This window comes from Cnephaeus nilssonii (genome assembly GCF_951640355.1).
Source record: "Cnephaeus nilssonii genome assembly, chromosome: 7".
NCBI lineage: Eukaryota > Metazoa > Chordata > Mammalia > Chiroptera > Vespertilionidae > Cnephaeus > Cnephaeus nilssonii.
The window spans coordinates 50,185,167-50,199,942 of NC_137078.1; the positions used below are offsets into that span (position 1 = coordinate 50,185,167).

The window sequence follows — 14,776 nt, forward strand, 5'->3', positions numbered from 1 at the left end:
TAAAATCTAAGAATGAGTAGATTATAACGGTTGGGTTCTGATGTTTTTAAAATATACTAAAAGAAATGATGCAATAAATATGTAAATATTTGAAATAACAAAATAAAAGAAGTCATAAAAATTCTCAAAGATCTTCATAAACATTTCTAAGAAAATTATAGATAAAATCATCTAAGAAGTGATTGCATCATGTGTTATACTGATTTTGATGCCAGATAAAGAGATGATGGCTAGTTGTTCTTTCTTGAGTCATCAGTTAGATGGCTCAGGGAGAGAGAGATGGAACCAAAGTTACATGCTTGAAATGAAGATCGTTAAGATGACTATGCTGCAAAACACACCTTACATGAATTAGACTAGAAGGTTGGTGCAGATTGAAATGTGTATATTTTACTTAGATTCCTGATTAAACCCTTAGGTTGAAATGCAATGGGGGCTGAGATAATATATAAAAGATTATCTATCATACTTGTCTGGTGCTGAATTAATCATTTTAAATCTGGACAGAATAAAAACTGTGATTATATTAAAATAGGTCTATAGGCAAAAATATTACATACAATTAATGATGTTTTATAGTATATAAGCTAACATAACTTAATCTGAATTGTTTTCACCTAAAATCATAGCAGTAGCTAAATTAGCAAATTACTACATTCAATACCTTTTACCTTTAAGGTTGAAAATATAAACTGATCTTTTCCTTATAATTATTTTATAATATATCTCTATTAGGCTTCATTCAGTGCACCAAACAATCAGGTAAACTGATATAAAAGATGAGTTGAATGCAGTGAAATAGAAAATGTAAAAAATTATAATTGCTGGCTTCTATGAGAGTGTCTTTGGGAGTCAATTTAGTATTATAAGACATAGTGTTATTTTAGTGTGTTTATTTTTCTCTTATTTTTAGCTTAAGTTGCCTCAATGCATTGTGACACAATCTTTGTAATATGTCCTAATGGTGGAACAATTCAGAAGTATTAATTTGTGAAGTTAATATAAGTTATACATTATGTATATAAATAAAATATTAAGAATAAAGCATTGTAGTATAAAGTATAATGTAAAATGTATACAGAAGTAGGCATTTTATACTTTTGTATGTGAATCAGGAGAAGACGTGATGCTTGGCCAGGTAATTCAAATCTAAATAATGTTGTGACTAAAGTGAAATGCAATTTTATTATCATGCAAGCAAGATAGAATAATCCTGATAAAAGGACAAGAAAGCCATGTGTTTTGTGTTGCAGTCTAAGGTAAACACACAAAACAATATACAGATGTACTATAAAATCATATAGCTGAAACCTATATAATTTCAGTAACCAACATCACCCCAATAAATTTAATAACAAATAAATTTTTAAAAAGAAATTCCTCCAAATCTGAAAATACATAAATAAATAAGTACACTTTCTGAGTGAAATATGAAAGCATGTAGTTGTTTGTTCCAATAGATTTTTTTTGGTCAATAAATATGTGTTGGGTATTTGCTTAATCCACACAGTTCTTCATGTGAACATAACAAAGTCCATGACTATAATGAAATTTATATTCTAGGGGGAGATGTATCTAGCAAGTGAAAATAAATATGTCCTCTAGTATCTAGGCAAATTATTAGAGGAAAAATAAATCTGGGTGAGGGAAAAGAGTGATGGTTTGAGGAAGGGTTAGTATTTTAAGGATGGGCTCTCTGAGGAGGGGACATTTGAGCAGAGACCTGAATGAAGTGCAGAGGTAAGCCACTCTGTCATCTGAAGTAAGAAGAAAGAGAGGGACCAACCAATGCAGACTCTCAGTTGGGGGCACAGTTGCTGAGTGAAGGATTGGAAAGCAGGCCAATGTAATAAGAGAAGAAGGGACAATCCGGGGAGCGGTCAAAGACGACAGTTGAGAGTGACACTTTGTGCCATGTGAGGGATTTTATTCTGAGACAGGAACCTATTGGAAAAGCTTAAGTGTAGAAATGACATGATCCAAAGTTGTGAAAAGATCACTGTAGCTGCTTTGAGGAGGATAGACGGTAGCTTTCTGCAGCAGCTACCTTTGAACAGCTGTGGTCTTGAGTTTATAATTAATCCTGGGTGTTTATGGGCTATGTTTCAATGCCAAAGGCAATGCAGGAGCATCTTTACTGTGTAGGTGGATGATGTTAGTCATGCATTTTGTCATGGTGAGTTGTTGGGGAGATAATTGATTGGCTACACAAAGAATGATCAAAGCACAGGGATAATTTTCAAGGTGACCAGGAACTTGGAACAAACTTGGATATATAGGTTTTCTGCTTTTATGGCCTTTTCACATTCTTAAAATTCAGATGAAAAGTCCTTGGTAAAACTTTCTTCTGATATTGAATTACTCAGGATTCTTAGCATATTCTAAGATGGAATATGTTTGTTTTGTTTCAAAACAAGCAGAGGAAAGGGAATTAATTTAGAAAGCTTGCCTACTAATATTGAAAACCATATTCTTGCCACCACTTCTTAATTACTAAATTATCAAATATAGAAAGAATTGGTGGAAATTGTGACATTGTTGCCAATAGTACAGGGACATAAGGCCATTTATCATTATTGGTAAAATTGCTCATTGATATCTCCTTTTCTGAAGGATGATAGAAATTTATCAAAAGCATTTAAAAACATACTCTTTGGCCCAACAATTGCAACTTCGGGAATTTATCCTAAGGGAATAGTAAAAAATAAATAAATAAATGATTTTAAGTGGTATTTAATATAGCTTTATAATCATGTACACACAAAAGAATATAACTCAATATCAAATAGGCAATTTGTTAACCAAATTTTAGTAAACATTAGAAAATTTTATGCAGTTATTGAAGAAATGTTTTATTTAATGGTATGTGAAATCGTCACAATATATTGCTACATGAATAAAATGGGATACAAAATGCTATCTATATTCAGTAGAGTAAAAAATACTCAAAAATCCATAAAATGTTAATTAATAGTTCTTTCTGAGTTAGGGCAATTTTTATTTTCTTCTTTGTACTTTTGATCTTTTTAAGCTTTAGATAATGAATGTGTACTACTTTTGTATTTAGGGAAAATACAGTATATATTATTTTAAAATATACGCTTTTATAATAAAAAAGCTAACATTGTAACACGAGAATATGTTAGTGTTTTAAAAACATCTTGAAATATCCTATATCATTTGAGTGGACAAAAAGGCTTTTCTAAGAAATTCGCTATATGACCCTCTTCTGTTTTGCTACAAAGCTATGAGATCTGACAATGACCTTTGCTTTTCATGGTCATCTTTATGGAGAGGTAAAAGAGAGGAACCTTGAGGGATGAAGGGCTAACTAGAGAGAACAAAGTGATTGCTGGTCTGGGAGTCTCAGCATGCAGTCCTCCCTTATGACAGGTCAAAAATGGTTAAGGTTGGACACTGGCCAAATTCTTGCTTTTAAGGTTCAGTTTCACAAGAACTGGGAAAAAAATGACCAAGTGAGGCATTTTCTGGTCTCACACCTAATAAGCCCTTGATGCTCAGGCTAGGGTCTCATTCTTGCTGAATCAGAAGCAGGCCACAGCTAACTGTACAGGTTTTCATCTACTTCCAAAGTGTAACCCTCCAAGGGCAAGCCAGCAGACATGGGCAAGTGGTGGTTACAGTCCTGAGACAGAGGGACTTCATGCTACACTGTCAATCCTGAGTGAGTTGTAATGTTCGGATTATGCTAGTGCTGTTTGGCTTCTTAGAATAATTTTTTTTTTTGTTCAATAGCTGCTAATTATTTATTTTCATTATTGCTTATTATTCGTGTAAACTTATTTCTTAAAATTTTTATTGAGGTATAATACATGATATTAATTTTAGGTATACAACATAATGATTTGATATTTGTATAATAAACCATATTTCTTTACAGCCTATGGACTACTTAGAAATAAACCTTAGGTGTCTTGTTGGCTCTGATGAAACAAAGCTCCAAGTAATTGTTACAAAAATCAGACTTCCTCCCTTTGCCCTCTTCTACCATCCTTGGGATTTCTAATGCTCAGTCAGTCAAGCAGATTTATATGCAAAAACCTAAAACACTGCTTATTTAAACTCTCTAGTTATGCAGTGTTAACATTATTGGAATGAGGAAGATGATATTTAACTTACATGTACTATGTTTCTAAAGTTCCTAAAATAAAGGTTGACTTGATAACAAACCCAACTATAACCTAATTTTCATAAGTTGATGTCATCTCTAAACTATTAAAAAACATTTTTATTTGGCATATTATATGAATGAGGAAAATTGATGTTCAAAAAAACTTTTAAAGGGAATACATTTGAACTATATGATGCACCTCTTCTCGTTTCCATTCTTGTTCCTTTAAGATTAATGTAGTTAAGTCATTCCATTGCCTCCTGCCCCAAAGCTAATTAAGACAGACATTGCACTCTGTTTCTAAACACAGAGGGATCAGTAAGCAACTAACTTAGAATTAACCTTAAACCAAGCAAGAGACCACATTCTAGTTATGTTTTTCTCTAAGTCCCTCAAATGAATCAGAATATCTGAGAGGAAAGAAAGTATGAAAGAAAGGAGGAAGTGTGAGAGGGAGGAAGGGAGGGAAGGAGGGAGGGAGGGAGGGAGGGAGGGAGGGAAAAAAGGAGGGAGGGAGGAAGGAAGGAAGGAAGGAAGGAAGGAAGGAAGGAAGGAAGGACGGAAGGAAGGAAGGAAGGAAGGAAGGAAGGAAGGAAGGAAGGAAGGAAGGAAGGAAGGAAGGAAAAAGGGAAGCAGAGAGGAAGAAAGGCAAGGGTATTCTGAAGAGATCATGTTCTGATCTAGGAGGGCAGGTCTAGATCGAGTGTTACTTGAGTGAGCTTTGTTAACCATAAAGTAGTATAATGCTAGATGTCAGGGAATTAGGGACATGGCTCATCAGATGATAGGCAAGGAATGGAGACAGGGACATGTCAGAAACTAAAGACTTAATGGATATTACAGTGTTGTCTGGAATCATACCACATTGGGTGATGCTACATATAATACCCATGCTCATCATCATCATGATCATAACTATTGTTTATTAAGTGCTTAAGCACTTGCTAATAGTGAAAGATAAGTATGCTCCATATATATTTGTCTTAATGGGGGGATGGTGGAATAGATTTACAGTTATTTGTGTGGAAAATAATACAATAACCAATAAATAATAATACAAGAATAAACTGTGTTTCATGTACTCACAACTGTAAACCTACTTTTGCCAGCCCCTGTATTTAATTCTCCCAATAATCATTGATTAGATATACCTCTGACAGATGGGTAAACTGAGGTTTAGGCTTAGGCTAAAAACTTGCCCACAGTGACACAGTTAGTATGGAGTATGGGACTTGAACTTCGGTCATTGTGTTCTTGAGATTCTGTGCTAGTAATCACCTGCAGATAACAGGAATTTCTATAACAGCTTTTAATGTCAAATTTATAGGAATCTTGCAATAGCTTTTTTGCTCTGTCCACATGGAATGAGTATTGAGGTCAAATCACTAAAATCTACTAATGAATAAAATAGTATAGTCAGCTCTGGTAGTTTTAACAATTTAAAATAGCAGTGGTGATTTGTGTTCTAAAAGCCATAACACACCTTTCAGGAAAGTAAAAGGCAACCAAACTCCTTTTCCAGTCATTCTATTGCATGTGCATTTGGCATATCTGTCACTGCTTCTGGCTGTTGTCATTTTTTTTTTAATGCAAGCATTTCTTTGCCTGGGTATCTCTACTTCATAATCTAGTATCTTTTCTTTTTAAAACCATAGCTTGGAACTATTTAATTAATAGATTTTAAAAACAAGGTTACATATTCATGTGAATGCTTTAAAATCAACCCCATATGCTGAAATGATGTGAAATAGCAATGTTCCCATGACCTGTTTTTATACCTCTTGATATTTCATATAATCTGCAATCAGTTGGACAGATGTTAGGTGGAGCTGTGGAACCTGGCTGCCACTACCCCTATGATGCTGAGTCTGGTGTTAACAGCACAGAAGAGGAGGAGAAGCTCTTGACCAAGCTGGAGATTGACACAGGGGCAGGTAAGGGCACATCCATACCTAAAAAAAAACCAACAAAAAAACCTTCAGAAATCCTCTGCCAAAGTCAGCCCCGTTTCCATCTCTCATCTTTTTATCCTTGTTCCTCCTCTTCCAGGTCTATTTTCTTTTCAACTGATGAATGTGATGGCAAGAGGGGCTGAGAGGCCTCAAAGGGAGTTTTCAAGCTGATAACAGATGCAAATGTTAATTTTTGAATACATTGGTGCCTAGAATGAAAAAAAAAAAAAAGGAATTTTGGATTATAAAAAACACTGATAGGGATTTTCAGATCCAGTCTTCTTTTTATAGACTGCCTCCCAGTTAGTTGACTGAATAGGAGGGTTGAAGACATGGATAGCCAAGGCCCACTTCAGAATGACTTATTTGAACTCTCTATATTTTAAAAATTAGGAAATAATTTATTGCCATCAGCATATGACCTGGCTCTTGATGCTGAGCGTTCCAGCTGCCAATTAGAGTGACCCAACAAACGTGACTCATGCATATCTGCTCAAACATCCTCTGTCCTTGAAATCAGGATTCCCATTTGCCAGTGGGAGACTTTTCAAAAAATACCCTGATTTGAATATATGCTTATGGGGGGGGAGTATTATTTTTATTCATCATATGGTCACATTATCCCCACCTCAAAATTTTAATGGTAGTCATCAAGCACTTTGAGGTATTTGAGATTTTACCCTATTTTTAAGCAAACAAGTTAGCCAGCCATCGTTTCATGAATGCTAGCAGAAGACCCAAGACTTCTAGGTCAGAGAATAAAAACTTTATTATTCACAAAAAAAATAGCGGTAGCTAGAACATTTGCGCTTATGGTTTCCTGAGCTCCCAGTCCCCCTAGGCAATGTGAAGAGGGCCAGGTGACATTTGAACATGCAGTAGGCTGAGTTGTATGACAAAGACCCTGTGCTTGGAGAATCCAAATCTTTTGTACTGGGCATTAAACCTGAGGAGTTCCCCAAACGTTCTACAATGCAGGCACAGTAGTTGTTAGATCAAATCCGGTTAAAGTAAGAACATATAATACATTGTAAGCAGTGGGAGGGAAATATGGGAGGAAGATTTTGTAGGGCTTTCTGTGTGCCAGGCACTGTGCTAATCATTTTATGGTTTACTGTCATAAGAATTCTGTGAAATTCTTTTCTATTTCTATGTTATGATTAGAGAATGAAGGCTCAGCGAGGCATTATTTCCCAAGTTCATACAACTAGTAAGTTACAGGGGTGGCATTCTTACCCAGGTCTGTCTGACTCCCAAGTATGTACTCATTCCACTAAACCAAATCACCCCTCTTTGTGAATATTGCTTGTTCTCTTATAGTCATTCTTTCAAAAGCCCGTGAGGTAACCATCAAAAAAACATGTCATATTTTTGTACTGATATTTCTTAGAAGGGCTTCAATTACTCCTTCTCCCTTGCTTTGGGAATGTCATGTCTGACTCCCCAACAGTGTGTGTTCATATAATAGCTCAGCTGGATGCCATTAGTACGTTCTCTTTTTAAATTTAGGCATAGTATATTATTACGTGGTGGGTAGGCACTTTTATCCCCCTGTTTTCCTGAATGTTCTTTAAATAATCCATAATTTTAGAGGCCAGTTTAGCAAAACAGAAAACTTTATTTAAATGTCTTTCATAACTGAATTTTAATATATTTCATGTAGGAATTTGAATAACAACAGATATATTATTAAAGAGACTTGGCATGCTTTGTAGTTTCTCACTGTTTTAAATCAGAAAATAATCTGTAATGAAATAAAATGGACAATATTATTTTAGGTGAATTGGCTGCATGTTCTCTGAGTTAACATTTGGTTCAACAGTTTCCTCTGGGACCTTCTATGTACAATTTTGTAAATAACCACTATGATATGCTGAGGACAGTCTATAAAAGTCAACACTAACTCTGTTGCTAGGCCTGAAATTTCTGTCATTAAAAGATACCTTCTGAATGCATTTTTAAGGAAAATGTAATGTCAGTTATTACCTTACTTCAAAATGGTTTCTAGTAATAGCTGAAAGACATCCATGTTTTGTATTAGGAGAGGAAATGGAGTGATAAGACTGTCTTGGGTGGGGTATCAGACTACAGAAAATGTGAATAAGATCAGGGCTTTAGGTTTCTGGTAGACTGTTGGTAATGGGATAGGAGGTGAAATGGCTGCTCAAAAAGTCAAGCAAATAAATAAATGAGGAAGACACATTTACCTTTTTATAGATAGACATAATTTTGAGGTTGACACCCTAGTATGATAACTTATTTTATAACATTTAGTCCAGTGTCATCTATAAGTGAAAAAATTTAAATTGATAAAAATTATTAAGATAACCATTTTAGAAGCAAGCTCTTACCTTTCAAAGTATTATTTTATGGTGTGAAAATAAAAATGCTTTGGGTGAGTGGCATGACATGCCTTTATTTTGTGTAGAACATTTCAACAGAAATATATATACTTGTTAAATAATAAGAAATCCATTTGAAGACTTTTTTATTGCATAATTTTTTGCAGTTCCTAATATTTCAAATGAAAGTAGGAGGGGTAGTGTGTGTGTGTGTGTGTGTGTGTGTGTGTGTGTGTGTATGAGCGAGAGAGGTTTTATTATTCTAAGACATGGAGTTTTTGTATTCAACATTTCTGATGTTCAATTTTTCTTTAATATCAATGTATCCATTAAATTTGATAGCATTTCTTTTCATCATGAAAAGCCATTTTGATGCATGTTATAGTTGATATCATCATAGAATAGAGAAATGTTTTATATATAATATCAATGGTCCCTTGATATTATATATAATATCTCTTATAGTACATAATATTACATATAATATCTCCTCTCTGTGCACTTTGATTAAAGTCACCTTGTTTTCTAACCTTATTTTATAGTACCGAACAGGAGTTTAATGGTGGAAGAAAGCACAGCCCTCACCTCAAACAAGGAATCCAAGCCAGTTGCATCAGAAATGTACACACTAGAGAAAGAAGAAGCAGTGGAAGAAGATGAGGTTCCCCAACACAGGGATGCTGACACACTAGCAGAAAAAGGGGGCGTAACACTGGGGAGTAAAGCAGGGATTAATGAGGTTCCCTTGGGGGAGTGGAAGCCAACAGCAGAGCAGCCAGCTCCAGTAGCACTGTTTACTGGGGAAAGGGAGATGCGTCAGGGCATAGCAAGCAGGGCAGAGGCAGAAGGGGCTAGAGAGCTGGATGAAGAGGGGTTAAACCAAATGGGAAAAGAAGCAGCAAGAGCCTCTGGAAGTCTGAATGAAGAAGAGGCTCCTGAACAGCAGGCCTTGATGCAGACAGTGCTGGAGACAGAGAAGGCAGCTTCTGAAGAGGAGCAGAGTTCAGAGACGGCAGTGTTTGCCAGCAAGGCTGCAGCTCAGATCTCAGAATGTGTTCCGGAGGTAGCAGCCCTTCCGGCTGTGACACCAGAGAAGGGAGAGACTGAGAGAGGGGTGGCTGTGAGTGAGGCAGGCTCTGAAAAGCCAGACATGGAGGACAGTGAAGAGGAAGCATCCATAGACCTAGGGGACATGGCACCTGAGGATGACACTGCATTCAAGAGAGAGGATGGTTCAGAAGAGGCAATATTTGGGGGCGAGGAACCAGCCAAAGTGAGGAAGACAGTTATGAGAACCGAAACACCTTTGAGTTTCTCCACTTCTGAGAAGGCCGAAACCACCAGGATGAGGATTTTGGAGGAAAGTTTGGAAGAACTTTGTAAGAAAGCTGAGAAAAGGAAGGATGTTGAGACTGAGGTAGAATCTAATAAGAAAGATGATAGGAAAGAAAGATTACCGGAGGAATTAGATGCAGCAAGACAGAGGAGGAAAGCTGAGAGGCCAAGAACACCTCTGGGTGAAACTGGATCTGAAAGAGAAGAGGTTACAAGGGCAAATGCTCTTCAGGATGAAGATATTTTAGCAGAAGAGCAAAAGTTTAAAGGGGAAGAGGGGGGAATTGTGAAGGAAGTAAGACCCATGGAAGAGACACCGGGATCCCCAGATGAAACGGAGTGTGATGTTGAGAATGCAGCACCCGTGGAGGGTCCTGAATGGACTGAAGATACAGGCCCACAAGGGGATGATTCACCGAGAGAGAGGGAGGTGGCCATGCTTGAAGCAGCACCTGGATTTGAAAAGTCACTGGAAAATACAGTAGGTGAGAGGAAAGAGGGAGGAGGGGAAAGACTAAGAAAGGCTGGAGACACAGGGCATAAAGACAGAGCAGAGCTGCTCTGCAGGGAGAACGGTGAGAAGGCAGCTCCGTCAGATCAGGATGAGGGGCCAGGCCCTGAGGGAGAGGGTGTGTTAGGAGCTCCTGAAAGAGACCCAGCAGGACATGCCCAGGAGCACGCAGCCGAAGATCAAGATGGCCTTGCAGGACTGGAAAGAAGGGAAAAGGAAGGGTCTTTACAAGGGCGACAAGGAGTGGGGGCCACAGCGATGACCCAAGAAGATACTTTTGAAGGAGGGTCCATGATGGTAGAAAAGTTAAGTGAGGAAGTGATGGATGAGGGCCCAGAGGAAGAGGTGGATCAAGAGTGCTCTCCGGGGACAGGAGCGATGAAGAATGGGCACAAAGAGGGGGTTGGGAGCTTACAAGGAAGAATGATTGTGGCTAAAGAAGATCTCCAGGAAGGAGGAGTGGCAGGAATGGCTGACGAGAAGAGAGAGGTGTTGGCAGGTTTGAAGACAGCTGAGGGAGAAACAGAAGCAAATACAGCCTCCTCCTTTTCAGATGTTGCTGATGAGAAAACTTGGCACCAAGTGGATGAGCTACTAGAAAAAACAGCACCTGTAGAGAAGGTGTTGGCAGAGGAAATAGTGCTGAGCAGGGAGCAGGTGCCAGCAGTGGAGAAGGTGCCAGCAGTGGAGGAGGTGACAGTGACTGAGGCATCAGAGGCTGAGGTGGGGGCTCTAAGAGAATCTTCAGACCTGGAAGAGAAGGCCCCTCAGCTAGGGCCAGATCAAAAGGGAAGGGAAGCAGAGATGGGGAGACATGGACATGGTGGGGGGCAGGAGTCAGGCAAGGCTGAAGATGTCAAACTGGGATTATCCCAACAGACAGAGTCAGAGCTGAGTAGAGAGAGTCTACAGGATGTGGAAATACTCCCTGGAAAAGCCAATTGCCCTGGAATCCAAGAGAAACAAGAGCACACAGTGCAGAGAGAAAGTGAGAACACAGATGTTTCCCTGAACAGCAAGAAGGCCTAAGAGACTGCATGGCAGATGGTGAGTTTAGGCCTGATCTGTTTGCAAGATTAAGCAGATACCCCACCTTGGGTCCCCTCTCTCTTGGGCTGGCTCATCCCTTATCAGTCCTTGTATACACATAGCACACAGGTTTCAGTTCTGTGCTGCTTAGCACCCAGCCTATCAGGACTGGGCTGGGTAAGATGGAGGTGGTGCCAAAGCACCCACAGGGACCCACTCTATTCCCTTTGCAACTCTAAATCACATCCTTTGCCTTTGCAAGCATAGCTCTCTGAAACAGTGAGATTCTTATCTCCCTTACAGGGCCCCAAAGGTGCAATACAGAGGTGAAGGTGCCCCAGGGACATACCACAGAAGGAAAGAAAGCAACTGTTCCAGAATTCATTCCCCTTTTAGAGTTGAAAGGAATGGCTGGGATTATTTGCCCTTAAATGGGCTCCATTCCTTAATTTCTGCAGTTTTATGAAATTTAAAATATATGTATACATAAAGAGCCATACATATATAAAAGAAATTAAAATATTAAAATATTAAATATATATAAAATATATGTAAAATATTAAAGATGGTAACAAAAGACCAAAATTATTTTTAACATTTCCTTGTTTGCCTGCTATTTCCTTGATGCCTCCATATCTTTAGTGTCCAGTTTCTACTATCCTGAGTGATTATACTCATAGTTCTACTCTCTCTTTTATTGTGTTTTTTTTAAAGATATTTTAAAGATGTCTTCTGGAAGACTTCAAGAATGGAGAAAGATTCACCCAAGCATCTTGCCAGGACTTTTGATTTTATCTTTATTAAGTAAACTGTGCTTATCCGAGCTGGTTTCTAGTGTGTCATTCTGGTCGGAAGCACAGTAAGCACCTTGAGAATACCTGGCAGATATGTGGGACCCTTCTTATGGGCAGTGGTTTCTAATAAAGGACTCTGAGGCAGTCACACATTCAACATAGCTGAGGCGTCTATATGCAAGTCAAATTCATAGTGTTCCAATGCCTGACTTTGACCAAAGATCACCTGAAAGGCCCAGTTCTGACATCTAGGGTATGTGTAATTCCTTTTTATTTATAATAAAATATTACTCTCAGTTTCATACATGAGAGTTTTATTTAAAAACTGTGGCTTGGGGCTTTAATGACTCCATCTGTGAAAATGAGTTCTAAAGATCCTTCTATGTATACTCAATACTAAAGATTGCCCCGAACCTGTAAAATGATCCCATGCCATGTATAATCACTTACAAATATTCATTTCTTCTATTTATGCCAGAAGGGTGATATAAAATGGAAATATTATTTCAAAATGCCCTTTGTTTTTTTTGTGTGTGTTTCTGTAGTTTTGCTTCTTGAGGTAGACTGGTAAATGCTTATGAGATTTTGTCCTTAGGGGCCTTATTTGTGGGGCTACTCAAATTTTAATCATAGTAGTAAATAATTGAGCTGAGTGAAATGAGTAACAATAATTATAGCAGGTAAACCTTGCACATCAACACATAGACCAACATTCTAGACTCTAGACTGGTTGATGTCATTCAATAGAAAAGAAAGTTGGATTAAATTAGAGTGCTGCTCACCTTCCCAAATTCTGTTATTTCAGACCTGTGAACTAACCTTGGAGTGCATTGTAAATCAACAGTCACAATCACTCTCTGAATTACTCCCTGATATTGCTAGCAATAGCTGTGTATCAGTGTGCCTACTGAAGATTTTGATTTCCTTGAAGACGTCTTTGTTCATATACCGATACCCCAAAGGGCACATATGGCTATCTTTTCTTCTCTACCTGAGGTGAAAGAAAATTTCCTAAAACAGTGATTTTCCAGCTGGACTACACATTAGACTTTCATGAGACATTTTCCTGAATGCATGAATGATTCAACCCCTGGTTCCACCCCAAAGATTTAGATTTAATTAGCTTTAGATGGGAGTAGGCATCAGTTGTTGTTGTTTTTAATCTGGTTGATTCAACTATGTAGTCAGAATTGAGAGCTGCTGCTCTAAATCATCTTATAATCCATGCTGGCTGCCTACAGTGGTTCTCAAAATGTGATCAAGATATCAGCATCACTTGGAACTATCCCAAATACTAATTCCTGTCCTCATGTTATTCCTATTAAATTAGAAACTCTGTGGGTGGGGTCTAGCAATGGGTGGCTTTAACAAGCCTTCCAGGTAATGCTGATGTGCTCTAATGTCTGAAATATGCTGTGGTGGACAATTGATTGAATTGAGGATTTTGTGTCAGTCAAAAAATGGATTGTAGAAATATTGTGAACTTTTTCTTTGTTTATGTCTATCACTTTTTCTGTAGCTTTCTATTTTTCTTTCTCTAGGAAAGGGTACTCACTATAAAAGTGATAAATTCAACTTTAAACTCATTTTTATTATGGCTGTGATGACATGTATATGAAGTCCTTCAGCCCCACCCCCTAATGAGGATGTGTCACTGATGGCACATCATAGATCTCTGTCCTCTGAGAGAATTTCATCTACATTATATCTGATTTCATTGATTACTGAGCTGCATTACAATGGAACTCTACAGTATTTGTTCCTTGATCTCAACCTCAATGCTACAGAGCACTTTGAATGCATAGCACTTTATGGGAAAGATTGTAAACTTGTTAATTCTATTGAAGAAGGGTTTTGGTAAAATGTGTTAAATGGAAATTGCATTGGATTATTTTTATATTTAATACATTTCATTTAAACATTCTGTAACATAATTCTACAATCTGCATGTGGGTTTAACTATGAAATTCAGCATTGTGATAGTTTGACCAAATGGATTCTTCCTCAGCAAATACTATGTTGATAAAATTATTTGTATGTTCTATTGAACTGATTTTTTCTAGTTTCATTATTAAAATCATAAATAAACCATATGTTTACAGATAAGACATGTGAATGATTCTTTATAAATAAGACTCAATTTTAAAAATTGTCTTTGCCTTTTTCTTACAAAATTTAAATTCCAAAGAGCAGAGCAGAGAGGATTACTTTCATTGGACTGTATTTTTGAGTATATGTGTTTATATTGACTGTCTGCATTCATACATGTCTTTCACATACATGCGATCATTCAGAGGAAAATTATGGTCAGTATTTCACAGATAAGTAGAAACTCAATAAAGTTAAGCAGCTTGTTTAAAGACATGGTCAACCTCAGGTCTTCTTCCTCCAAACTATTTTAACACATATACTACCTTCTAGGAATACACTAAGATGCTATAGGTGAACCTCTACTAGTACTGTACATATTTTTATTTACTTATAGAAGAAAGGGAAAAAAATTACCAAGAAGAGAAAGAAGAGAAAGAAGAGTCTGAGAATGACTTTAAAGAAATGTAGCTGTGTTTATTCCCTGTTCTCTTAAACCTCTTGTTGCTGGCCATGGTGATGGGGAACTGTTTTTAATTTTAATTTTTATTTGAGAGAGAGAGAGAGAGAGAGAGAGAGAGAGAAACATCGAT

The 14,776-nt window shown here is 37.4% G+C and overlaps 1 protein-coding gene across 1 annotated transcript in view; it reads left to right on the top strand.

Annotated features, from left to right (window-relative positions):
• Positions 1 to 11,301, top strand: part of ERICH3 (glutamate rich 3) — a gene marked incomplete at both ends in the record, with an annotated part of 105,212 nt that extends 93,911 nt beyond the window's left edge. The window contains 2 exon segments of the mRNA XM_079777824.1: positions 5,941 to 6,066; positions 8,969 to 11,301. Coding sequence (XP_079633950.1) covers positions 5,941 to 6,066; positions 8,969 to 11,301 — 2,459 coding nt within the window.
• Positions 11,302 to 14,776: the final 3,475 nt, after the last annotated feature.